This window comes from Helicoverpa zea, chromosome 30, assembly GCF_022581195.2.
Source record: "Helicoverpa zea isolate HzStark_Cry1AcR chromosome 30, ilHelZeax1.1, whole genome shotgun sequence".
NCBI classification, from domain to species: Eukaryota; Metazoa; Arthropoda; class Insecta; order Lepidoptera; family Noctuidae; genus Helicoverpa; species Helicoverpa zea.
In genome coordinates, this window is record NC_061481.1 from 5,312,844 (window position 1) to 5,340,551 (window position 27,708).

Here is a 27,708-nt window from a genome sequence, read left to right on the forward strand (position 1 = left end):
AAATTACTTATTTTTAGTTTTTTGTAATGCATAAACTCAAAACTTTCATTTACCATTAGAAAGCTATATCTTCCAGTAGGTAACATAATCTATATTCGTTAGTAGATAATTCCGTAGACGGGAACGATAAATATTCTGGTGGCTCAGTCATGACGAGTTCCACCGTTTTCAGCCCATCGAATTGATGCTGTCCCATGCATTTACACATGATTGGTATTACGGATTAAAAGCCAGAAACCGTCAGTTGCACAAAGCTCCATTAAAGTTAAAGCTTCTTTAAATCTATTGCTGACTCTTTCTTTGTCAACAAGATAAAAAGTGTCAGCAATAGATTTAATGGAGCTTTGTGCGACCGACGGTAAGTCTGACATGATGTTTCTGGCATAGATTTAGGATCCCACTGTTATTAGCCACTTAAAGAATACGTCATTTTTATGGCCGTTGAAAACCAATTTTCTTTACAACCGTATAAATTACAAAAGTCCAAGAATCCTTACAAAAGTAGATACCCATGACACCCTCAGGGATATCTTCTGGGACTAACACGGTTCGTTAAGTACGAAGAAAACTAGGAAAGACGCCAAAATTCACCTAAAGAAAATCCATAATCGGTCCAATTCTAGATATGCACTCTCAAGATATAATAGTGTCAACCTTCGAGAAAATAGAGAAGGAGATTTGCGTGAAATTCTTCAACACGCCTCTAAATTACACCGCCACTAGCAAAGACAAGATACTTTACATCGCCAACCCGGATAAACGCAAGAATTGTCCCCCCGTGAAGTACGATTATGAAAAAACTATCGTGGTAAGTTGTGGTAACGCCATCAGCCTTTTCAGACCAATAAAAATAAATATTTCAATAGTTCACCGACAACATGAATTGCGTCGTCAGTTTTCCTAAAACAACTATGCTATGATTTTTTTTTTCAATGTTCAAAGTAAACCATTGTTTTATGAATAACAAGGGACGTTTTTGCTGACTGTTAACTTAATATATTCATTGAAAACCACACTTTCAAGGTCCAAGTTTCCTCAAGAGGTTTTCCTTCACTTTTACTCATTTGTTGATGTTCAAGAAAGTACAGACGATAGCACTTAAACTGCTCCAATCTTCAAAAGATTTTCAACCTTATTACAATAGTCGAAGGGTAGGTATGTTCGATTATAGTAAAATTTTACAGATTCCGGTTGGTTACCATGCTGGTATCTACTCAGAAAAGTTACATAATTGTACTCTTTACAATACATGATAAACAAACGCATTTTCAGGACATGCCCATTGGCTACAAATGTCTTCAAGACCGAGATATAGCCAGAATAATTGTTGACATGCTACGAGCTAGCATTGAAAAACCAAGTAAGTATGTATGTAATTAAATAGTTATTCCGTTATGTACGAAATTTGAAAAGTCGAAACTCAACGGTCGTATGGCGCCGAGTTTTACGGAGACCAAACTGAACAACGTCATTAAGTAGGTATATAATCATCGGCACGAATCTTGAGCGCTGACCTTCACTTGCGCAGAAGTAATTTATTGGGTACCGCGGGGGCGGGGTAAAGCGGTGATTGGCCCGCAGCGCATCGCGTCATAGCCGTCACTCGGGTTTGGTTCTTTGCTAATAAATCACTTCTGCGCAGGTGAAGGTCGCCGCCCAAGATTCGTGCCGATAATTCTAATTGAACGGCATCTTGGTTTAACTGGCTACTGTAACACACATTCATGATAGAATTTTGAATGAAAGTCTTAATTTTGTTTTACAGTACCAGCGAACAGTAATGATTTGTTAAGAAGATTCCAAGAAAAGGTGCGTAAAACTAGTGCTTTCGTCCACTTGCTAAAACCAAAGCTCATTTCTGAGAATGAAGTAGAAAAAATAAACCCTACTTCTATACCTACCTAATCGATGCTGAAAATTATATTGAAATCAGTTCTGCCAATTTTGAGACAGAGAGGTAAAACTGAGAACGTCCTTGGTTGAAATACCAATGTATTTACCTAAATACCAAGGACGGGCTAATAACATTTTTCCACTCGCCATGTTTACTCCTACAGACTGACGACACAACCAGCTCGAGTCTCCTCGCAGCGTTAGACCGTAACTTCATAAATACTCACTACCACGAGGAGTGCAGCGACCTGGTGAAAAAGCCGGTGGTGACGCGCCGCTCCGCCGCCGGGACCCTCGAGATGTCGCCACAAAACGAAGAGTTCTATAGAGACAAAGTCTGGCCTCTCGGCATCGTCATGTACTCGTTCGATGACAGAAGTGAGTAGGTCTTAATTGTCTACTAGCAAAAAAATACTTAAAACCAAAGACTTAGGTAAGTAGCCTAGGTTGTAAGTTGGAATAGCAACTCATCGTCATCTCTCGAGCCTTTTCCCAACTATGTTGGGGTCGGCTTCCAGTCTAACCGGATGCAGCTGAGTACCAGTGTTTTATAAGAAGCGACTGCCTATCTGACCTCCTCAGCCCAGTAACCCGGGCAACCCAATACCTCTACGTAAGACTGGTGTCAGACATGACATATACTACCCGTAAAGATTGCCGAGACCATTAAATGACAGCCGGGACCTACAGTGCCCTCCGAAACACAATCATTGGTTTACAAGATATACTTAGAAAGTATATACAAACTTAGAACAGTTGCTTTGGTAGGTACTTGCCTGACCTGGAAGGAAACCCGCGCACTAATACTTGAGAGGTTGATTCCTTATAATAATGGCGTCCACGGCCGATTTCGACCATGGCGGCTGTTCTCATAGGCAGGCCCGCCGCTAGTTGTTAGTTCGCCCGCGTGCAAAACTGATTATGCCGCCCTACGACTACATATTATACTGGGTTTTGTCAAAAAAAAAAAAGAAAATTTCGTTAAGATTATAAAATACGTATTTTAATTAGGTACAATAATTATATTTGTTTACTGAAGTGTAAAAGTAAGCAGCATAATCATTACAAAAACTTAACTCTTCTGTGTAGTGCGCCTGGTGCGATGTAAGAAGGGAGAAGCAATCGTAAATAAGCGCGAACGAAGCGAGCGCGCAAATTTTGTAGTTTATGGTCTGCAAATGCAATGTCCTTAAATGATCTTATGCAGCGCCCTTGTGCAAGTGGCCCCTATTTATTAAAAAAAAATAGATTAATAGTTACCAACATATGCGTATCAAAGTGCTTAAAACAGATTATGGGTAACTCAAAGTAACGAAATAAATATCTTTGATAATGTTTAAGTTTAGTAAAAAATGTTATTTATGGTTTTTGGTGGGCTTCCCGTTGAAAAAGTCAATGCAGAAAACTCACTCCATATGTAAGGAAGCGCGAGCGAAGCGAGCGCGAAAATTTTTCAGTCTAAGGACACAAAACAAATAAAAACCACTGTAAATTAACAAAGCGAAGTCAAATAGTAAGCTATGCACAGAAATGAAGTGCAAACTGCAAATGTATACGAAGCCCGAGCGAAGCGAGCGCGATTTTTTCCTTTGAGTTTTCATGAAGTAAACATGTCATAAAAAGCCATAACGAACGTGCGCGAAAAATGTTTTTTCGGAATTGAATGCCTCAACAATTAAACTAAGATAAATCGTGATATCCGACATGGAGCCGCGAGCGTAGCGAGCGCGAATTTTTTTGGGGATGCAAAGGGTGAACCCGTCAAAATTGACAGGACACGACCAAAGCGAGGGCGGCTTTTTCTGAAATTTTATTGCTAATCTACTCATTTAATTTTATTAAAATATTTTTATTACGTAATTATAGTTTAATTTTGCCGCATGGTTTAATTTTGCCGCCCCCTAAATCGTGCCCTTTATTTTGAAAATGATCTTTCAACAGATGCAACTGAAACGGGCAGTGTAAGTAGGTAATATTCTTAGCGCTATTGCTGTGTTCGGAAATATTGAAATCAAATCATTGGTAAAAAGATATTGTATTTTTTAAATATTACGTGATAAGTCGCTCGATTTGCCGCCCCCTAGGACGTGCCGCCCGCGTGCGGTGCACGCCCTGCACGCCCGCTAACGGCGGGCCTGCTCATAGGAGATCAGCTAGCTGCGCAGGACATGTTATAGTGCACGAGCGTTTGCGCAGGCCCTAGTGCATACTATTCCTGCACTCTCATAGCCCGATGGGACGGCAATCCGACACGACCGGAAAGAGATCAGGCGCAGGACCGACATTTACGTGCTCTCCGATGCACGGATGAATCACTCACCAACTTCCAGACTGCGGGCTGCTTTGTGAAAGTTTTAGAAAACTCAAAGAGCGATTTCGGCCGACACGGGAATCGAACCCGAGACCTCTGGCACAGCAGCCGCGGTTGTGACCACTAGACCAACGGTTCCTTACCACCACGCACGACTTCAGGGCCCCGATTCTCCTAACTTTACTTAGGCGTCATACGATTCACGTTCGACTGCGATCCAATCACGACTCGATTACGATGAAGCGTAGTGGTATTCCACTATTTTTTCTTTGAAATAAACGTTTTTATCCTTTTCTGTCATTCAATAATGAATCATTTTGACTGCAAATGATTTACGATTGCAATTTGATTTTAGAGCAAACTACCGTATATACCAAAATCACCAAAATAGCAGACCAATCGCAAACCAATTGAATGTCGTTGGAATACGATTGGTCTTATATTAGTAGCAGAATACCCGATATGGTTAAAACTACTATTACGATCATATTGCGATTCGATTTCTATTCGATTTTGACATTATTAACTTAGGAGAATCGGGCCCCAGACTTCACGACATTCTAACCATTAACTTGTTATCAGTTGAGCGCTCCGAGAGGTTGCAGATCCAGCAAGCGATGAGGACCATCGAGCTGTCCAGTTGTATCGTCTTCAAGATGATTCCAACGCAGAGTGTGCTTAAGCCCAAGAACTTCCTGTGGTTTACACCCGAAGAAGTGGACGATCATATGCCACTTGGCTTCACGGGAGGCAATGTGGTAAGGATTGCTGTACACAGGGCCGGCTTTAACTCTACTAGCGCCCTGGGCGAGATTTCTACGGCGCCCCCAACTGCAATTCAAACCCTTACAAAAAACAGAGACATATGTAGTTACCGATTGCGCGAGCGAAGCGAGCGCGAACTTTTTTTTTATAGTTAACAAGTGAAAGCAAAAATTACCTAAAATGTAGCCCAACCGTACATAAGTTATTGCTGGTTAGTGAATGCAAAAACACGGGAACACAGGTTCTGATTGCGCGAGCGAAGCGAGCGCGAAATTTTTTGTTATATTTTAGAACTCAAAACAAAAATGACTTAAAATGTAGCCCAAACGTAGATAACTCTTTGTTGGTGTTGGCGCCTATGAATTAAAATTTTGGGACTTAAAGTAGTACCATAAATAGAAACTAGAAGTTACTTTCATATTAATAAAATGACTTACGACCTTACGTTTTTGCTAGGGTAGACAAAAAAAATTGAAAAATAAAAAGAACTATAAAGTGAAGCAAGCCCGAAAAAGCTTTTTTGAGATTTGGATCACTAAAAGTCCTTAACATATATAATAAAAGGCGACTGTGAAGTGAAGAAGCCGCGAGCGAAGGGAGCGCGAATTTTTTTGAGTATTGGGACATAAATTAAAAGTAGCTATATGTGAAAAAAAATGTAAGTGTAAAGTAAAGAAACCGCGAGCGAAGCGAGCGCGAAAATTTTTAAGTTTTGGGACATAAAAGTAGTGTATCTAACGCGCCCGGCATTGTATGACAATACATTAATTTAATTGAAATTTCTTGGTCAAGGAGCGTACCGCGGCGCCCCTGAGCCCACGGCGCCCGGGTTATTCGCACACCCTGCACCATAGGTTAAGGCGGCCCTGATGCTATCCATACATTTGGATAAAGTTCTTGTAAGCTACGATCTTTGATGAAATTTAAAACAAAAATAGGAGTAAAATTCTGATCAAGGATTGGTTGGGGGCGCCTGCGGCGCCCCTTATGTCCGGCGCCCTGGGCCGTCGCCCAACCGCGCCCTACCCTAAAGCCGCTACTGGCTGTACATATAAGCGGGCCATAATATTTTTGCGAGTTGCTATTTATTTATTTCAAGCATCTAAAGCCCATAGAAAATACAATACATAAACAACTTAAAACTCAATTAAAACTGCACACGACGTGTCGGCGTCATGTTACGCTCTGAGGTGTCTCGTAGCTTTCCTCGGAACCTTCGATAGGCGAGACCCTTCGGCCAAAACTCGACTCAAAACTTCCTTGAGGAAGGTCTGTGATGAGTTGCAACCACCTTGAACGAATTGAAGTTCGTATTGTGGCGCGACTCCAACTTCTCCACCCTCAAGGTCCATTTGGTTATAATATGTGTAGATGAACGTTCGGCTGCCGAACCTCAAGAACCGCAAGAGTCGACTCATGCTGATTTTATCATTAACCAGCGAAAGTAGCCATTAATCTTCTTGTTGTTAGACGGTGTCAATAATCTCGCCGCGTCTCCATCGTATCAACCAGACCAGGATGCGGGATCAATACGATTTAATCATAGAATATCTGAAGATCTTTGGATGGCCAATGATGTCTAACCGGTTCGATCGTGACAACTACGTCACTATCAACTGGAAGAACGTTATGAAGAGTGAGTTTGTTGTGTTAGCCTGTTTGAGTACGCACTTTACTAAGGATGCTTCTGAACGGTGCAAGTGGCTTGCGAGTATTGAGGCACTTGCGCAGGTTACACGCATTCAATCTTAAATGCGGAATCAATTTTTTTCAATCTTAAGGCTGTGTTCAAACCAAACTGACTGTCAGCCGCGGAATTTGAGCGAACGCGCATTTTGTTATATTTTCATATTCATATTACCTATTCACTTTTTCGTTCATCTGACCAACGATACGTTATGGTAATATCTAGACGCTGACATTCGGCGGCTGATGGTCAGTTTGGTTTGAATGCAGCCTTAGTACGCCGTCCGCCTAATGTGAACTATTGTTAACATATCATATTCATATTCATATCATTTATTGCATTCCACAAGTTTTACATTTGTGGACCCTGTTAGGGCACAGCAACATTGGCATTTAATGCCAGTACCTACATTAAAAAAATACTTAAAACTAATTCTAAATTATTATGGCGTTAGTTTTAAACATTAGGTATAATAGGTATATTTAATTTATAATTAAAATTATTATCCTGTGCATGCCACCAGCTAAGGAGCACTACTTAGAGAGAATGCCAGAGGATGCGTGGCTACTGAACTCGGAGGGCGAGGGCGCGCCGTACGACTTCGACAGCATCACGCACGCGCCCGTCGACTACATGTGTGCCGACTGCTCGCTGGGACAGCAAACTGTTCAGCCGCTTCACGTGAGATATGCCCAAGTTCACCGACATCATACATAGAAAGAAAGAAAGAAAATACGTTTATTCACACACGCGTGTGACACTGCCTTACAAAAAATAAATAAAAATTACAGTCGTTAGAAATAAGAGAAAAAAAAACACACATCTACATATCTACATACATCATCTCCGGAGCCTTTTTACCAACTATGTTGGGACGGCTGCCAGTCTAATCGGATGCAGCTGAGTACCAGTGTGCCACAAGGAGCGACTGCCAATTTGATCTCCGCAACCCAGTCACCCGGGCAACCCAATACCCCTCGGTGGGACTGGTGTCAAACTTAATGATTTCTCACCATAGCGACTGCCAAGGATGTTCAGTGACAGCCGGGATCTACAGTTTATAGTGCCGCCCGATACACAGTCTTTGGTGTCTAAGATAGATATACTTAGATAGTACGTACAAACTTAGAAAAGTTGCATTACTTGCCTGACCTGGAATCGAACCCGCGCCCTCCTACTCGAGAGGTCGGTTCTTTGCCCACTAGGCCACCACGACTGTTCACCGATATCATATACAGTAGAATCCGTTTGTTATGACTCCGCTTATATTGACCACCCGCTTTTTGTGACGTAATTGCACTTGAAGTTTGGTTTTCAAATAAAATTCTCTAAAAGAGTCAGTGACATGTCGCTTATTATGACGCATTTTAAAAAAAATCGTCACAACAACCGACTGACCTGCATCCTACCTTCAACAGTAATCGGGAGAATAATGCGATATCCGAGGACTTGTTCTAATTCTGAGAAAAATGTAGAAAAATGGTGTTCTTATTGCATACTAGCTTCTGCCAGCGAGTTCGTCCGCGTTAGATTCGGACTTTGTAGAAAGAGAGGAAGAAATAAAATCTAAACTATTAATCATTGATAATTTGAACGAATATTTAAACAATACCAAAATAACTACCTAATACTTACATACTTTATAAAATAACGACAAAAAAAAAAAATAATAAAGTCATCAAATCAATATTCGAAGTCGAACACTCTGAACGTCTATTCGAATCAACAGTCGAATGTATGAATCGCTCAGTCGCCCGCGCTGCTTCGCGAGCCGCAAAGAGCGCGACGATGTTACACACAAATAATCCTTACCTATAGCATAATTCAGTATTCACGCGCAATGGCTTATTAAGGTATTTCATGTATAACTTTAGTATTTCTTTACCGATTTATATGATTCTTTTTTTATTGAATATGTAATAATATTAACATTTTAAAATTAGGGATAAGTGAGAGTGTTATGAACGCAAGAGTGGACAAATATAATCAGAAAGCTCCTAACTGCTAAGCTATCGAGACTTACATGTGTTATTGTGAGTCAACCATAAAAGATAGACATATGCTGTCGTGAGATATTTTTTACATAATTTTACGGAGAACATTTCCGTCATACATGGTTTCTATGTAGCTGTAACCATTAGGGCTACACATGTGACGGAAGCTTAAAAAATAGAGAAATTTCTCCCGTTTTCCCAACATTTTCCTTCACTGCTCTGCTCCTATTGATTTTAGCGTGATGAAAAGTATCCTATAACCTGCCCAGGAGTAAGATGAATAATTGTACCAAGTTTCGTTGAAATCCGTCGAGTAGTTTTTGTTTCTATAACGAACATACAGACAGACAGACAGACAACATTTTTACTGATTGCATTTTTGGCATCAGTATCGATCACTAATCACCCCCTGATAGTATTTTTGGAAATATACAATGTACAGAATTGACCTCTCTACAGATTTATTATAAGTATAGATTATTTCTATATCATCTCACTTATGATTTTGTCTAGTTAAATAAATATGTACGAACATAGGTACTGACAAAATGAGGAGATATTTTTTAACCGACTTCCCAAAAAGGAGGAGGTTCTCAATTCGGCCGGTATGTTTTTTTTTTTTTTTTTTGTTTTTCTATGTATGTACATCGATTACTCCGAGGTTTATAGACCGATTTACGTGATTCTTTTTTTGTTCGACTCGGAATAGCTGCCAGTTGGTCCCATAGTCATCAGGTCAGGATCTGATGATGGAAACCCTGAGAAATCGAGGGCAACCTTCGAAAGTTGTAGGCATACATAGGGTAAAAACTTGATACTCAGGTGTACGCCTAAAAGCACTATTCAACAGTGAAGATTTGGAGCTGACCTGATGATGGAGACCAGAGAGAGCCGAGGGAACTCGACAACTGAATATGTAAAACTTATATTCTTTGTATTGATGAGAACTTCCCACTTATATGGATAGTGACAACTATTCGTATCACTGAAAAGCTGTAAATAAAAAACTTTTTTACAAAAAAATTAAACCGACTTCCCAAAACACTAAAAAGCAAAAAACAACTAATTTTAGGTGCATCGGCCTAGAAGTCGGTGGCAAAATTAACTTAGTAACATCCATTAGACACCGACTTCTAGGCCGATGCACCTAAAATTAGTTGTTTTTTGCTTTTTAGTGTTTTGGGAAGTCGGTTTAATTTTTTATTTTCTACGAAATGCTTTGTATGACGTCCGCTTAGTATGACGTTTTTGTAAAGTCCCTTCGATGTCATTAACGGATTCAACTGTATGTCCAATTGGCAATTAATGCGATTTTAAACATAGAAGAGTTTACCAAGCTTACTAGTCTTAAAAAGGAGTATTAGGTTGCCAGGGTAAAGGTAAAGATTGGTTTTCTCCTTCCATACTTTTCTATCTGCGAAATAAAATCACAAACTGACGTTTATATTGTCGGTGAACTTGGATCACTATAATATTATTAACACTTTCGATGCCCAGCACCCGGGATTCGAGTCGAACCATAGTTCATTCCTTATGCCCGCAACCCGAATACCGAGTCGTCGCTATGTGTAGCTATAGATGCATGTGCTTATGCCCAGGACCCGAATAGCGAGTCCATAGCTAAGTAAGCTGTAAGGGTTGTCAAAAGTAAATAAATGAAATCAATTGAAAAAACATCGCTTTAGTTTATAACGGATTAGAAAACGTAAATTGGTATTATTCCATCCAGTTATTGCTTCACTCCAGTATTGTATTAATTTGGTACATGCGTACTTAGGTTAGATCTTGTTTGATGTTAGTAATAATGCGCTCACGCGCGCCATCTATTGATGTATGTCCAAATCAAGAGACGTTAAATTCGCAAAGATAATCCTTGCCTAATATAAATGGGAAATAAATTTATTATTAGGTCAAAGTAATATAAAAATACTAGTGTTTACAGCTAAATCACATATCATTTACAAAATATGAGAAGAATTACGGATTTCAAAGGTTGAAAGCCAATAGTCAAACACAAAAGTAATAACACAGAAGACCGGTAGAAAAGCCAATAGTAAAGATCACAAACAAACGTAACACGGGAGAGAGTATTCGATATAGGTTTAGCCGGAAGTGCAAACAGATTACCGAATGAGCTTAAATTATTTTGTAAATACCTACTTTTAGCAGCAAAGAAGGGTTAAGTTTTTACCTGAGTAAGACCTTTAATCGTTTGCCGAAAACTTTTTTAAAGTTAAAACAAAAGTGCATCTATCGCCTTTTGTGCAATAACGAGATTTATGGTTCTTTATCTCTGGCCCGTAAAATGACAAATAAAGCGCGTCGGCATGTTTTTTGAGATTACGAGTGTTTAAACTTAAAACTAGATACTTATTTTCTTTGTTATCCTATGCAGGTGTTAAAACAAAGCACGTCGGCGTTGTATTGATTAAAAGAAAAGCTTACAGAAACATGTAGATAAATCATATTAAGTAAATCTGTTCTAACATAATGTACGTTAAAATTAAAAAAATAGTCTCTTTAACAACATAATAAATTAAATAACAAGACGGGATTTATTTTCTTTATTCTGATCAAAAATGCACAATAATTATATTCTAGTAAATTATTTTGGGTAGCCCTACGCTCGGTGGGCGGGGCTTAAGTGAACCCGGACGCCGGGTTTTCGGGCATAAGGGTCCCGTTCCGATACAATTGCGCTGTTGGACTCGAATACCGGGTTGTTATGTAGTTATACAAAATATTTTTGGGCATGTGGATAGGAATTGCTTTTCGGAGCTGGGCAGCGAAAGTGTTACAGTCAGTTTCTTCATCAAAAGTAAAAGCCAAAGTAATTTCATAAAGTAAAAGTAACGGTCAAATTCGTTTTTTCAAGGCTAAACTAAAGTAACATCAAAACTGATAGATAAAATCGTGAAAAAAATAATTTGACCGTTACTTTTACTTTGGCTTTTACTTTTGATAAAGAAACTGGCTGTTAGAGGATATATTTTGTTGTAACTGTTTTGCAGCTGCCTACTAATACATAACCATGGTTGCTTGCAGGATCATCTGTGGCAGAAAACTCTTACTATGGGGCGGCGCAAGGTACTGAGCGCGGGAGACATCGAGGCCCTGTCCTTACTGTATGACAAGCAGTGCCGCGCCAGAATCGCTGGTGACGACAACAAATAAACTAACTTTATTTATATTCATTCGTTTTTTTTATTCGAGCTAGTCTTAGAATCATCAGCACGAATCTTGAGCACTGACCTTCACCTGCGCAGAAGTTATTTATTAGCAAAGAACCAATCCCGAGTGACGGCTATGACGCGATGCGCTGCGGGCCAATCACCGCTTTACCGCCGCCCTCGCGCCTCACTTCATATCACACAAGGATCCAATAAATTACTTCTGCGCAGGTGAAGGTCAGCGCTTAAGATACGTGCCGATGATTATACTACACATAAAAAACCCAGACTACAAAAGTTGACCGGAACGGTTTTTTTTATTTTTTGCCTAAGTCAAAATGAGATATGAGGCGTGATCGTGGAGCATTCGCTCCCAATCTCGTCTAGACAAAACGATTGTCTGTAAAGTCGGTTTACTGACGATAGTCGAACGTGACAACCAGTGGCGTAGCTTGGGTATCTGCCGCCCGGGGCAGTTGTCGATTTTGCCGCCCCTTCCCGTGTATTTTTTTTAACAAGTGTTACTGGCCGTTTGTCATTTTTAACCGACTTCAAAAAAAGGTTTTTTTTTGTATCGACGTTAAAAATCATCAAATGACCCTTCCCGCTGTGGGTTAGCAGCGGCGAATGAGTGTCAGACTCTTACTGATTAAAAACCGTCGTGTTCTGTCGAAGGCCTTTTATGTTTTATGGTAACTCTTTCGAACAACCCGCAGCCCCGGCAGAAGGGGGAGGTTCTCAAGTAGACTTTTCTTTTATATCTTCGTTACTTGATTTCTGGAAGGTATTAAAATTCCAAATACGCGAGCGAAGCGAGCGGGAAATTTTTATCGGATTTAAACCAAAAATTACGTAAAATTTAGCCCAAACGTACTTAACTTTTTGCTTGTTGATAGATGTAAAAATAAGGGCATATCGTTTTTGAATACGCGAGCCAAGCGAGCGCGAAATTGTTATCGGACTAAAAACAAAAATTACGTAAAATTTAGCCCCAAACATACTTAATGTTTTGTTTGTTGACAGATGCAAAAATAAGGGCATATCGTATTTGAATAAGCGAGCGAAGCGAGCGCGAAATTGTTATCGGACTTAAAACAAAAATTACGTAAAATTTAGCCCCAAACATACTTAATGTTTTGTTTGTTGACAGATGCAAAAATAAGGGCATATCGTATTTGAATACGCGAGCGAAGCGAGCGCGAAATTTTTATCGGATTTAAAACAAAAATTACGTAAAATTTAGCCCAAACGTACTTAACTTTTTGTTTGTTGATAGATGCAAAAACAAGGGCATATCGTTTTTGAATACGCGAGCTTAACGAGCGCGAAATTTTTATGGGACTTAAACCAAATATTACGTAAATTTTAGCCCAAACGTACTTAACTTTCTGTTTGTTGACAAATGCAAAATCAAGCGCATACAGTTTCTGAATACGCGAGCGAAGCGAGCGCGAAATTTTAATTATTTTTTATTGAAGACTCAAAACCAAAATAACGTAAAATGTAGTGTCACGTGTGTTTTAAGTACCAAATTTTAACAATAATTAATTTTAAGTTTAAAAAGTTTCAACTTGTTTAATGTTTTGTTATTGTTAGACAGTTTTATGTAGCGCAGATACTAGTTGCGAACAATTTTTTTTAATTGGGTTAATTTTGCCGCCCCCTAAAAGCTGCCGCCCGGGGAATGTGCCCCCTCTGCCCCCCCCACGCTACGCCACTGGTGACAACGTCATAAGAAATTGATCGTCAGATGTCGAACGCTGCCGAAAGCGGAGGCCGATCGTGCCCTTTTGTCGCTCGTTGCGTGCTCTCGCTTGCACTTCAAGCCTTAAACGGAACGCCTCAGAGCGTGGTAATGCCGCATGAGTCATGTTTTTTCGTGCGTGCAGCCGGCTTCATCGATTTATAAGACGTTGTCACGTCAAAATTTTATGTCCTTGTTAAACTTACAACTCTCTGTACCAGTGTTTTACAAGGAGCGACTGCTTATCTGACCTCCACAACTAAGATACCCGGGCAACTTTCCCCTTGTTAACACTGGTGTCGGACTTACTGACTTAACTCCCCGTAATGACCGCCAAGGATGTTAAATGACAGGACCTACAGTTTAATGTGCTCTCCGAAACACAGGGTAGGTAGAACCATGGTAGAACGCACTCTTCAAAGCTGTACGGAGTCATGTAGGTAAACAAATAAAGCACAAGTTAGTAGGAATAACATAATTTATTCACAACTGTGCAGGCAGTGATATATTTCAATACCTTACATCTAAAAGTGATTCATGACTGATATTCAAGCGCTTCACCCGTCGTACTTACGCCTTGTGGTGAATTGCACCATTTAACTATAGCGGTAACCGAGACATTTTCCGATGTCAAATCGTCGTTTTGCCAATGAATGGGCGGGAAATAAGCATAAGTCTGGTTATCGTCACAGTTAAATGGTACGATCCACACTTTAGGTGGCATACCTACTCATTAAAAAGGTTTCTTACTCCAAGTTTTTTTTTCAACTTTACTGCGGATACCTAAAATTATTTTACATATAGTTTGGCGACAACTGTACCTACGTTGATACAATCATACATTTTACACTTCTCACCTGAATAACTTTAGCGCATGCACAAAAGTTTTTTGTTCAGTATGTTTAGATTATCATGAAATCAATAGGAACCAAGTTTCAGAATGGCAAGGCTCTACCAGAAAGACTAGCCATTTAGTGACTACATAATTTAAAAAGAAGTAAAACATTGTAGGCTTTATCAAGTCTGATTTAACACATAATTATGTCTCCAAGATAATCTTGCAAGATCTTTACATGAAGAAACGTGCTGACTATATATTTCTTTAGTATCAGCAAGAAAATCACAAGAATGACAATGTAAGTTTGGCGCCTTTTCTAACTCGCCATTATTTTTCATCTCATTTTCGGTTTTCACAACGCTATCACAATCCTTTAGTCGACTATTTTCTTCCAAATCGATTTTACTATCACCACTTTCGTTATCTATGACTTCCTGTTTGACATCTGTCAAAGGAATGGCGGGAACTGGGCTTTGACTTTTTCTCACGCGTTTACTATTTTTACAATGTTTGAAAAAATCGTTTAATTTTCCTTTTACAGAGTCCATTTTAGTTTTTCTAGAACTAGAAGTTGGTTTAGGTTCCTTTTCAGGTGTAATTTCACTTTTCGATTTTTCTGGAATTATTTTATAAACAGTTATGTATTCGCTTAGATCAGTACTTTTTTTGTGAGAAAGATTCTCATTAGAGTTGTCTTTATTTGAATTATCCGCGTCTAAAGTATTTTGTTCATGATTTTTGATAATTTCCAAGTTTTTTGAACAACTCGGATCTTCTTTCACTGTCGAGTCCTTGTTGCTACTTAATCTACAGCTACTAGTATCTACATTTGAAATTTTAGTACTTTGATTATCAATATTTACACTTTTTACATTTAAATTATCGTCACACTTAGATAATTTAGTTAAATCATCGTTTTTATGAACTACCTTACAGTGAAATTCCTCTTTAATTTCAGCTTTTATTACATTTGATAAATTCTCACTAACTACTTTTTCGTTTTTTGACGTAGTTACGTCCGTGATTTCATTCTTTATATCTTTAACGTCTATTTCTTTTTTAATATTTACAGGTATTTTAGGTTCTATAGGAATGTCCATATTTTCGAGATTTTTCAGTATTTCTTCCTCGTTAAAACTCAGATCTGATATATCGCCTTCGCTGTCGGAAACTTTTCGATTGCGGTTTTCATTTATACTGTTTTTCACTGTACTAATTGGTTTAATAGTTTTGTTCTTTATATTGCCTAATATATTTTCTAATTTTAGTTTTTTCTGCACGAATCGTTCGTCTTTTTTGATTGGTTTTATCGTTATTTGTTCAGGTTTTTGTTCTATGTTTATACTGTTCTTATTTGTTTTGTTAAATGGCTTGGTTTTGGTGATTTTCCTCTTTTTCGTCTCTTGTGTTGATTTGTCTGGAAGCCGCTCTGGAGATCTTGTGCATATCGAATCTGGAATATGAAAGATTTAATTTCATGTCAGCTCATACTACGATTTTATATTATAAAGAGATTTTTTTTACTATTTTCTAAAGACTTAAACATTACGCGGGAAACAGCAATCCCTACTAATATTATACATGCGAAAGAAATTCTGTCTGTCTGTTAGTTACGCTTTCACGTCTAAACCACTGAACTGATTTTAATAAAATTTGGTACAGAGATAGAGTTGACCTTGAGAAAGAACATAGGATAGTGATATTTATCTCGGACTTTTAAAAAATTCTCTTGAAAACGCGATATAACCGAACTCTGCGCGGGCGAAGCCGCGGTCGAAAGCTAGTTCTTAATAATTGCGCGATGAAGACTATCCGATCTCTAAAAAACTCCCTAAATCACAGAGATAAATGCATGTAATAAACTCCCTAGGGACTAGCACGCAGAAGCTATTTATGGTAATAAGTACAATTTCGTCTAAACAGTTGAAATTACCTACTTCTTTTTCAAATGCTTAGAAATATCCAACGATATGACTTACCCTCATCATAACCTCCATCAGGCGGATCTTCCCACCACACCGGGCTGGGACACGTCAGGATCTCCATGAAGTCCTCATCACTAAGACTCCTGGTCTCCTCCACGAGTCTCACCATGTCCTGCATGGTCAGTTCCGGGCTACAAGCTTGTTTAGATCTCTTAGGTGAGAGGAGGTTACGAGGTGAACCCTGTTTGCTGGTTGGTGATTTGAGACCTGAGAAAATGAGGATCTTAATGTTAAAAAAATATTTGTTTCAGTGAATTAAAAATTCCATAGGAGGCGGATTTGAGAAAACTGACCACACACTCTCAGTAAGAACCAAATCCCTACTAATATTATAAATGCGAAAGTAACTCTGTCTGTCTGTTACGCTTTCACGTCTAAACCACTGAACTGATTTTAATAAAATTTAATACAGAGGTAGAGTTGACCTTGAGAAAGAACATAGGGTAGCATTTTACCCCGGATTTTTGAAAAATTCAATGCAATTCTTAAATAGTGATGTGGCACGACCGAAACTTAGCGGTAATAAAATCAAGTATCGTTTTTTTACAATAAGTTGTCCTGAAATAATGTGCTTAGTCTTGATGATTACTCATGGCATTGCGTGGTCAGATGTCCCTGGCAGGTTGTAGCACGTCGTGCAGCCGTGTGTACGTACGTGGATTTTAAATATAGAACTTTGAATGAAAAATAAAGGGTATAATTTAGGCGGTCACCAAAAATATTTTTAAGACTCTAAGGTGAGGCACCAAATAAAATAAACAACTCCAAAAAAAATAAATTGACTTTATTAAAAGGGCACTAAAGTATATAATGTTATGATCCAAAAAAAAAAAAAAACAACATCAGAAAAATCGCAAATCTCGCACAAATATTATTTTTGGTTCCCAAAATGGATTAATGGTCACCAAATTCTATCCAACTAAAAGATTAATATTACTACCAAAAAGTTAGGGACGAAAACGAATCGCTGCAAAACCGACTCCACGTAGTCTGGTCTGCCCTACCCCTAGAGTGCAATTCAAAACCGCGTAGGCGCGGAGGGGCGAGGCGGCCTGCGAGCTGAGGCGCAGGTAGTTATAAGGCTCGCCGCCGGGGCTGAGGCTGGCCGGCCGAGCCGGCTAGCAAGCCGAAGCTGCGGTGGTGAGCGTGAAAACCATCTGCGACGATAAGCTCGCATGGGACCGCCGGAGCCCCGCAGCGTCGGAGCCGTGACAGAAGCCATGCTTGCTGCATGTTGCGTGCTTACATTTTAAACGCACTGAGTTACACACAAATTCATATAACAATAAATAAGCGACGTACGTTTGGGAACCCTAGTATATTAATTGGTATTTGGGAAATATTCTAGCGATCGTTAGCTTTTTTAGTCTAACAAAAATGACCAAATTAGGAGTCATGGTATTACATAACACTGGTCAACAGGATTTTTGGTGCAAAGGTGAAATATATAATTTCTTATAGATTATTTGATACGTAATCGAAGTCCAGAACATAAAGTTGCACTAGCACGTAGGGATTTAGAGATATACCCCTCCTAAAGTACCAAAAACGCGTTTTTTAACGATATTTGACGATTTTTTTGAAGGACAGCAAAATTGTTTTTTAGTTTCTATCTATAGCATTATATAGTACTACTCTTCCCGATTGAAATTCATATTTTTTTCGAACGCTAAGAGTTTAAATTTTCATGAAATTTGTATACAGCTACGATAGTTCGATATTCCCTATATTTTATTCGGCATGTTAGTGTGAAAAAACTCCACTTTAGATATAAAATGGTATATATCGAGAAAGAAAACTTGCAAAAATATAAATTAAAATGGGGTTAATGCGGGGAAAGTAGTACTATATAATGCTTTAGTTAGAAATTACTAGAAAATTCTGCTGTCCCCGAAAAATTACATCAAATTTCATAAAAAAACGCGTTTTTGGTACGTTAGGAGGGGTATATCTCTAAATCCCTACGTGCTAGTGCAACTTTATGTTCTGGACTTCGATTACGTATCAAATATACTACAAGAAATTGTATATTTCACCTTTGCACCAAAAAAAGAAAAATAATTTGTTGACCAGTGTAATTGGTAACATCTAAGTAGTGACAATATATAATATTTGGTCTAAAGTGTATTTTAAAGGCGTCCATATATTTTTTTAGTAGTCAATAATACGAAAAAATGGGTTTATCTAATAATATTTTTGGAAACGTTATTTGGTGACCATTTATCCATTTTGGTAACCGTTTAGAATTTTTTTGGTAGTAAAATAGGTACTTTTTTGGGTGGTGTTTAAACACAAGCCAAAAATAAATTCGTCTATCTATACTAATATTATAAAGAGGAAAACTTTGTTTGTTTGTTTGGTTGTAATGAATAGGCTCAAAAACTACTGGACCGTTTTTAAAAATTCTTTCACCATTCGGAAGCTACATTATCCACGAGTAACATAGGCTATATTTTATCCCGGTACGGGCAGTAGTTACCACGGGACGCGGGTGAAACCGCGGGAAAACGGCTAGTTATCAATAAAAAGTTACGATTCAACAAATCGGTATCGTAGGTACAACACTGCACAAAAGAGCTAGCAACATTATTTGTAAGTTTGACATTTTGCAAGTGTCAATTTACAGCCAGTTTCTTCATCAAAAGTAAAAGTCAAAGTAATGTTTAAAGTAAAAGTAACTGTCAAATTCGCTTTTCAAGGCTAAAGTGACAGAAAAACTAATAGAAAAAAACGAATTTGACCGTTGCTTTTACTTTAGACATTACTTTGGCTTTTACTTTTGATGAAGAAATTGGCTATTAGTCTACGAGATTAAAAAACAGACTATAGGATTTGGAAGGAATCTACTTCAATACAAAATCAACATATATGTATATGAATATATGTATGAATTACCTCTCTTTGGTGTTGCCAGCTTCCTCTTATTAGTAGCAGCAACAACTTTAAAATTATGTTTAGGTTTCAACAGAATCTTCTTAGTACAAAGTTTGCGTTTCAACTTATTTGGATAATACTCTACTTGTTCTATTTCTTCAACGGAACTCTTCACAGGTTCCTTAAGTAGAGCCTCTTTCGAGCGTATCACAGGTTTAATGGTTTTAGGCGATTTTATTTCAGGTTTAGTAAGTTTCGGTTTTTCGGTTTTCTTGTCTGTCTTGTTTCTTAGTTGGCGTCTCTGCTGGGCTGATTTTGTTCGAGTTATGATCGGTTCCAATGGCCTAATTCTAGGATTAGGATTTGTAGTTTTCTTAGAACTTTTCGATGACATTTCTTTCTGAAATATGAGGAAAATAAATTATATTTTAAAGAGGAACTGTGGAGTTTTTGATTCTTCTCTATGGGGAGCTGCTTTTGGCATGGGCTACTAAATTCATTATTATTTAATTTGATATAATTTTAAGACTTTCATACAAGACTTATAAAACAGCACTTGCTTGTAAATGACCTTTATGTAGTGCATTTTGGAATAAAGTAGCAATTGGAATCATAGAAATATTTTGGCTCATATTTATTAAAATATTTAAACTATTTCCTTTAAAATGAGGGTGAACCGAGGACAGATAATATAATCTATACTAATATTATAAAGAGGAAAACTTTGTTTGTTTGGTTGTAATGGATAAACTCAAAAACTACTGGACCGATTTTAAATATTCTTTCACCATTAGAAAGCTATGTTATCTGCGAGTAACATAGGCTATATTTTATCCCGGTGCGGGCAGTAGCTCCCACGGGACGCGGGTGAAACCGCGGTGAAACGGCTAGTATATGAATAAAATAATATTGTTAAAAAATATTATAAAGAAATCCTTTATCTTTCCCTCATTCAACTTCGTGTAAAGGTTTCTGTGTCGATAAACATATATGTATTTGTAACACATGTTTGAGGCACACATTTAAAACTGAAAAATATTTATTTAAATTAGGCTGATAAATCAGCACTTTATGAAAAAAAACACACACATTCTAATTCATAGTAATCTTAATAACAAAACATGAAAGTTCGGACCATGTTCATGATATCAATCATCATATATTTCAATCATCATCATCATCATCATCTGCCTAGCCTTTTTCCAACTACCTTGATGCAGCTGAGTACCAGTGCCTTACAAGAAAGGACTGCCCATTTGGCATCCACAACCTGGTACCCCTTGGTAAGATTGGTTGTCAGACTTTCTGACTTCTGACTACTCATAAATTGTACATGTATGGAATAATTATTCTTTATTGCACACATAAATACATTTGACACACTGCAAACAGAGAAATTATGTACAACGGCGAGCTTAACCCAGTGTTGGGTTCTCTTCCAGCCAACCTTAGAGTGAAAGAGTGATTTGATGCCTATTTAGGTGGTTTAAAACTGAAGTAAGTATATTATTTATAAAGCTGAACAGTTTGTTTGTTTGAACGCGCTAATCTCAGGAACTACTGGTCCGATTTGAAAATTTCTTTCAGTGTTAGATAGCCCATTTATCGAGAAAGGCTATAGGCTACTTTTTATCCCGGTACGGGAAGTAGTTCCCACGGGATGCGGGTGAAACCGCTGGCAGAAGCTAGTTGAGTAATAATTTTGTTTCTATTGCCACATATTTAACTCTATCTTGGAATAATAAGTTGGTTATATGAACCCATACGACTTTTAGCATTTTAAATTTTATTTTCAATCAAATATGTACACTATATATACAAACTAGTTATCTTTTAAAAAAATAATAATACTATGTACAACTTTTACATAAAGAAACAAAGATGTAACCTTCCAGATGTAACTTATATCAGTTTTGTAGATATGTTCTATAAAATTAACAAACAAATATAAGTCAAGCTGTCTCTTTTGAAAATAGTCAAAAGGTAGCTTTATAATTTTTACAGAATATCAATACCATGGCTTGATAACAAAAAACACACTGAACTATGCATTATAAGTTAGTTTGAAGTAAGTATAGTTATTTATATTTATAAGTGAAATCCTTTGCAGGTATACCTAGTACTCAATAGTAAAGAAATAAATCAAAACTGACAATGAATACAGCAACACAACTAAGAAAAGGTTCCATTCAAACAGTAAAATTAAAAAGGTTTTCCTACCAATAAAAACCTTCATAGTCAGCTTCCGCATTTTGCCAACAGGTGGCGACACTTTCATCTACTGATTCACCATTCCTCTGTACAGAGTTTCTGGTTAACTGTTTACTGATAAACGTTGTATTAATTGTAATAAGAGCCGGTAATTAACGTTAGAAACAACATAAATACACCCACGCGGATCTCAAACCGTGGGATTGCAAATAATATTGTTATCTCTCACCTATCCTTGTCGCTAATCGTACGTTAGATGGAGACAGGAATATCCTCATAAAACGGGAATTGGATGCCCGAATAACACCTCCTGGCACATACATACGCGATAAAGACCAAAAACAAGCTTAAACATGTGTTATTTCATACATAAAGACTAACAAGCAGCCAAAAGCGTGACAAAATATTACCCAATATGAAGATATTCTTACCTGCAGAATGAGATCCAGGTGTTTTCTTAGACTTTAATCAACTCTTTTTTACGTGTTAACAGTTCAAAATGATATTTCTTTGGTTCATTGAGAAGTTATTTGAACAATTTATTTCATTTCATGAATTGCGATCGAACTACGATACACAATCGACGACCTCGTCCAGACGGGGATTTGCAGCTAGTGATGCGAATGACAACAATACTAAGACGAATGGTTTTAGTAACTTATTTTAAATCACTTAAATCGACTAAAAAGATTTTCATATTTCAAGACGAGGTCGTTTTAATTTTAATATAATTATGAAGAAGTGCCGGATATTTAACAGTATTCTTTTCACAGTCGGCTGATTACAGAAGGCCAAGAGTTGTCGTTTATTTCTTATGAAAATATTAATATTGATAATAACTGATAATTCATTGTTATTTAATATTTCCGTGTTATTTTTATGTTTATTTCACAGATTTCAATAAAAAAGACGATAGTCAAAGTTTAAAGGTCTAAAAATAACCCATAATACATAGATTTTTTAATTATGTAGTAGAGAAAAAAGATATAATGGATCCATATTAAGTAATTTTCTAAGTACCTATTAAACAAAAACTCACGGCTAGTCAAAGTCATGTGGATCAATAGACCATAGGGTTATGCAACGGATTAACGGTAGGTACGGTCGGTCCGTGGGTGATCCTCTTATCTTGACGAGTTCTTCTATGTTTCGGAAGGCATGGTAAACTGGTGGGTCCCGCCAGGGTGACATTTGAACATCTTTCGCAATCATTGCGGGTAGTTTCACAGACTTTACAAGTAGTCAGGAGCCAGAAAGTCTGACAACTGGTCTCCAAGACACTCGTACCAAGTAGTATTGGGTAGTCAAAGTCAAATCTTTTATTTCATTCCGGTCTTTACAAGCACTTATGAACGTCAAACGTTGCCCGGCCGAAAGAAAAAAGGCAGTTGCTCCTTGTATAACACTGGGGCCCGATTCTCCTAATTTTACTTAAGCGACATACGATTGACGTTCGACTCGATTCGACTGAGATCCGATTCCGACTCGATTAAGATTGAAGCGTATGTGGCATTACGCTATTTTTTCTTTGAAATAAACGTTTTTATCCTTTTCTGTCATTCAATAATGAATCATTTTGTCTGCAAATGATTTACGATTGCAAAATGTATAGACCAAAATTACCAAAATAGCAGACCAATCGCACACCAATCAAATGTCAATCGAATACGATTGGTCTTTTATTAGTAGCAGAATGCCCGATATGGTTAAAACTGCTATTGCGATCATATTGCTATTCGATTTCTATTCGATTTTGACATTAATAACTTAGGAGAATCGGGCCCCTGGTACTCAATAATTGCTTCTGAATAGGCTGAGACCCGATCCCAACAAGGCCAGGCAGATGATTTTTAAACAAAAGTTCACCAATTAAGATTTTAAACTTGAAACTAAAATCTACTAAATACTAAATAATCGACTAAACTAGCAGTGAGTACGTGACTAATCACTGACATGCCAAGACGAATGGAGAAGTACCTTTTACCTTCAAAGCGCTGCAATCATCTTGTATCATACTTAATATAATATTTGAACCTTTTCTTATTTACATGTTACGTCTTCTAAATGTAAAATAGACTCGCCTAACCTTGGATCGAAGTAAACATGTCCTAAATACACTAACTGATTATAACTATTATACTTAGTAGGTAATCTGTGATAAAGCTGCGAACTAATACCTAATTTACGAATGCACAAAACTGGGGCCCGATTCTCCTAATTTTACTTAAGCGACATACGATTCACGTTCGACTCGATTCGACTGAGATTCGATCCCGACTCGATTACGATTGAAGCGTATGTGGCATTCCGCTATTTTTTCTTTGAAATAAACGTTTTTATCCTTTTCTGTCATTCAATAATGAATAATTTTGTCTGCAAATGATTTACGATTGCAAAATGATTGTACAGCAAACTATCGTATAGACCAAAATCACCAAAATAGCAGACCAATCGCACACCAATCAAATGTCAATCGAATACGATTGGTCTTTTATTAGTAGCAGAATGCCCGATATGGTTAAAACTGCTATTGCGGTTATATTGCGATTCGATTTCTATTCGATTTTGACATTATTATATAACTTAGGAGAATTGGGCCCCTGGATATGGAGTAGCTCGGAGTACTTACCTATTATAAACGGATTTTATTTTATTTATACTTTTATTGCACTTGGGTACTACATTTTTCATACATATTTTAGAAAGTTGATGTACAAAATGAGCTTGCCCAAAAGAGGGTTCCCTTACAGCAAACCTACTGATAGATGGAAAGATTTGATAGCGAAGGAAAAAAAACAGAAAAGAGATCGGAAAGTTAGAATAAAATAAACATAATAAACAAATACTTCATAGAACGAGGAAGGAAAAGATATAAAAATATAAGATACATAGCGTTAGTAAATACAAGTGTAAAAGTATTAATAGGTCATGTTGATACGAAATATTCCTTCATTCGTCTCTTGAACCTTGAACCACCAATATTCTATCTCTATCCGTTGATTTAGGTACCTTGGGTACTACAGATTTTGACGTTAGCCCCCATACAAATAATCAAAACAACATAGGTACAACGGCCGTATGGAAGCGTGGCCTATTTTGTTCTAATGATGCTATTGTAGGTTATCAATCCTATTAACTTTCCTAATTACCTATTGTTTGTAAGGTACCTACGTTAGGTTACTTACTTACTATTTAAAATTGTAACAGAATCGTGAGACAAAATATTTTCGTGCAATCAGCCATTACTACTAGCGCCACGGCGTGCGTACTTGGGAACTAAAAATATGTTGACAGCTTCGCAACACAAGCTTGCTTGCATTGACATATATTCTAACGACGTACGTAGTACATATGTTATGGACCATGTGATTAATTCGGGCATTATTAATAATGCCCGAGCATTATGAATAACACTGGTCAACAAATTATTATTTTTTTTTGGTGCAAAGGTGAAATATACAATTTCTTGTAGAATATTTGATACGTAATTGAAGTCCAGAACATAAAATTGCACTAGCATGTAGGGATTTAGAGATATACCCCTCCTAAAGTACCAAAAACGCGTTTTTTTATGAAATTTGATGTAATTTTTTGGGGACAGCAGAATTTTCTAGTAATTTCTAACTAAAGCATTATGTAGTACTACTTTCCCCGCATTAACCCCATTTTAATTTATATTTTTGCAAGTTTTCTTTCTCAATATATACCATTTTATATCTAAAGTGGAGTTTTTTCATACTAACTGGCCAAATAAAATATAGGGAAGATCGAACTATCGCAGCTGTATACATATTTCATGAAAATTTAAACTCTTAGCGTTCGAAATAAAAATGAATTTCAATCGGGAAGAGTAGTACTATATAATGCTATAGATAGAAACTAAAAAACAATTTTGCTGTCCTTCAAAAAAATCGTCAAATATCGTTAAAAAACGCGTTTTTGGTACTTTAGGAGGGGTATATCTCTAAATCCCTACGTGCTAGTGCAACTTTATGTTCTGGACTTCGATTACGTATCAAATAATCTATAAGAAATGATATATTTCACCCTTGCACCAAAAATGCTGTTGACCAGTGTAATGTCTAGCTTTATCGGGCCAAGTGATTAATAATTATCTTAACTTCATTATTTATCACATTGCACGGGCATTATTATATTGCTACATGACAGTTGGGCAATTTGATAATAAAGCAAAAAATTGAAGTTAGTGACGAAAACGTATCCCACGTAACAGTTGCCCGGGTAACTGGGTTGAGGAGGTCAGATAGGGCAGTCGCTCCTTGTAAAGGACTGGTACTCAGCTACATCCGGTTAGACTGGAAGCCGACCCCAACATAGTTTGGGAAAAAGGCTCGGAGGATGATGTGACGAAAACGTATCGCTGCAAAACCGACTCCACGTAGTCTTGTCTGTCCTACCCCTAGAGTGCAATTCACAACCGCGTAAGTGTGGAGGGGCGAGGCGGCCTGCGAGCTGAGGCGCAGGTAGTTTTAACGCTCGCCGACGCGGCTGGGGCTGGCCGGCTGAGCCGGCCAGCAAGCCGAAGCTGCGGCGGTGAGCGTGAAAACCATCTGCGACGATAAGCTCGCATGGGACCGCCGGAGCCCCGCAGCACCGGAGCCGTGACAGAAGCCATGCTTGCTGCATGTTGCTTGCTTACATTTTAAACGTACTGAGTTAAAAAATTAGAAGCTAAATAAATAAATTTTATGATGTCATTTAATAGTATTTTAGAAGTTTACTGTTAGAACGCATGCTACAAATTTAGATGCTAAAAAATAACCATCATGCGGAGTTGTATTTAGAGCGGTTTACTTAGAAGATAACGAGTGGCTGAGATAGTATTATTTAGATGCTCGTTAATTGTGGCTGACTTAGTAATTTAGAAGGCAACATACATTATTCGGGGCGAATAATTATATTAAAAAGGAGCCTGTTTAATAAGCACCCTTTAAATATGACTTTCCTTAACTTTTAAATGCAAAAACTAGTGGATTTTTAAGGCAGAAGTCCTTCATAATTAATCCAAATCATGAGGCTGATTATTTAAGTGGTTTAATATTTAGTTTATTTTAAATTAAATGGCAATAACAATAAAAAATTGAATATAAATATGTTATTACTTTGCTTGTATTACTTTGCCCAAAAGGTCACGGGCAATATGTATAGTGCCCGGTCAATTTGATTATTTGAATAATTATTATCAAATTGCGCTCTCATATTGGGCATTTTTCATAATGACCGGGCATTATGTATACTGCTCAATTTATCACTTGGTCCATAACACATATATATCGATGCTTGCTTGTAAAACCAGGGGCCCGATTCTGCTAAGTTAATAATGTCAAAATAGAATAGAAATTGAATCGCAGTAGCCGTTTTAACCTTAGCGGGCATTAATAAAATAACATGGCATAAGCAAATTAATGTTCATTTCTTTCTTTCTGCTACTAATATAAGACCAATCGTATTCCAATGACATTCGATTCTATCGGTCTGCCATTTGGTCTATAGTCTATACGGTAGTATTGAGTCGTGATTGGATCTCAGTCGGATGCGAATCGTATGTCGCTTTAGTAAAAGTAATAGAATCGTGCCCCTGCTTGGCAGCCATTTTCGTAGAAAGAATGTAGGTAGAGGTAGGATGTGTGGGTACGAATAAAATCTAAAAACCTTCGCTTTAACAATATTTTATTGAATGTATTTTTACCCAACTGATGCCTGATGAAGGTGGATGTTTTCTTTGCCTATGAATGTTTACATATTTTCCCCTTTATTATTTTTGTAAATGTGAAAGTCAAATATAATGTTTACATAATTACAAGGTTACATATTACTTACTTTATGTAGCCGTTTTCCCACTGTTTCACCCGCCTCTCGTGGTAACTACTGCACCGGGATAAAATAAGTTACTCGGGAAGATTGTAACTAAACAACAGTTGAAGATTTTTTAAATAGGTTCAGTGGTTTCGGAACCTATGTATCTATATGCGGGTGTATAACTTTTTTGGCGGGATATCATCAAGTGACCTCTTCCACTGCGGTTACAGCGTGAGGGAGTGTCAGAATCTTACTGACTGACTGAAAACCATATTTCTTCTGGGGTCCTGTTATATACAGGGCTAGATATAGCCTGTTAGATACAGCCTATCAAGATAGGCTATGACTAACTCTTGTGGCCTGTGGCTATAAAACATAAAAATTAATTATCTTTCATTCAAAAAATCAATAAAAGT

At 37.5% G+C, this 27,708-nt stretch overlaps 2 protein-coding genes across 3 annotated transcripts; one reads left to right on the forward strand and one right to left on the reverse strand.

Annotated features, from left to right (window-relative positions):
* Positions 1-1,282: 1,282 nt before the first annotated feature.
* Positions 1,283-11,840, forward strand: LOC124644701 (seminal metalloprotease 1-like). Its single transcript, XM_047184211.1, has 7 exons — positions 1,283-1,360; positions 1,766-1,809; positions 2,058-2,271; positions 4,787-4,962; positions 6,440-6,605; positions 7,180-7,337; positions 11,696-11,840. The coding sequence occupies exons 1-7, from the start codon at positions 1,333-1,335 to the stop codon at positions 11,822-11,824; spliced, it is 915 nt and encodes a 304-aa protein (XP_047040167.1). The 5' UTR covers positions 1,283-1,332; the 3' UTR covers positions 11,825-11,840.
* Positions 11,841-14,024: 2,184 nt separating this feature from the next.
* On the reverse strand, positions 14,025-22,093 carry LOC124644534. 2 transcript variants are annotated; one of them, XM_047183972.1, is made up of 5 exons: positions 21,904-22,093; positions 21,702-21,782; positions 19,283-19,661; positions 16,382-16,594; positions 14,025-15,855 (listed from the first exon to the last, which is right to left on the reverse strand). In XM_047183972.1, the coding sequence occupies exons 3-5, from the start codon at positions 19,653-19,655 to the stop codon at positions 14,582-14,584; spliced, it is 1,860 nt and encodes a 619-aa protein (XP_047039928.1). In that variant the 5' UTR covers positions 19,656-19,661; positions 21,702-21,782; positions 21,904-22,093; the 3' UTR covers positions 14,025-14,581. The 2 variants fall into 2 exon arrangements, with proteins under 2 accessions (XP_047039928.1, XP_047039927.1); XM_047183971.1 differs by lacking the exon at positions 21,702-21,782.
* Positions 22,094-27,708: the final 5,615 nt, after the last annotated feature.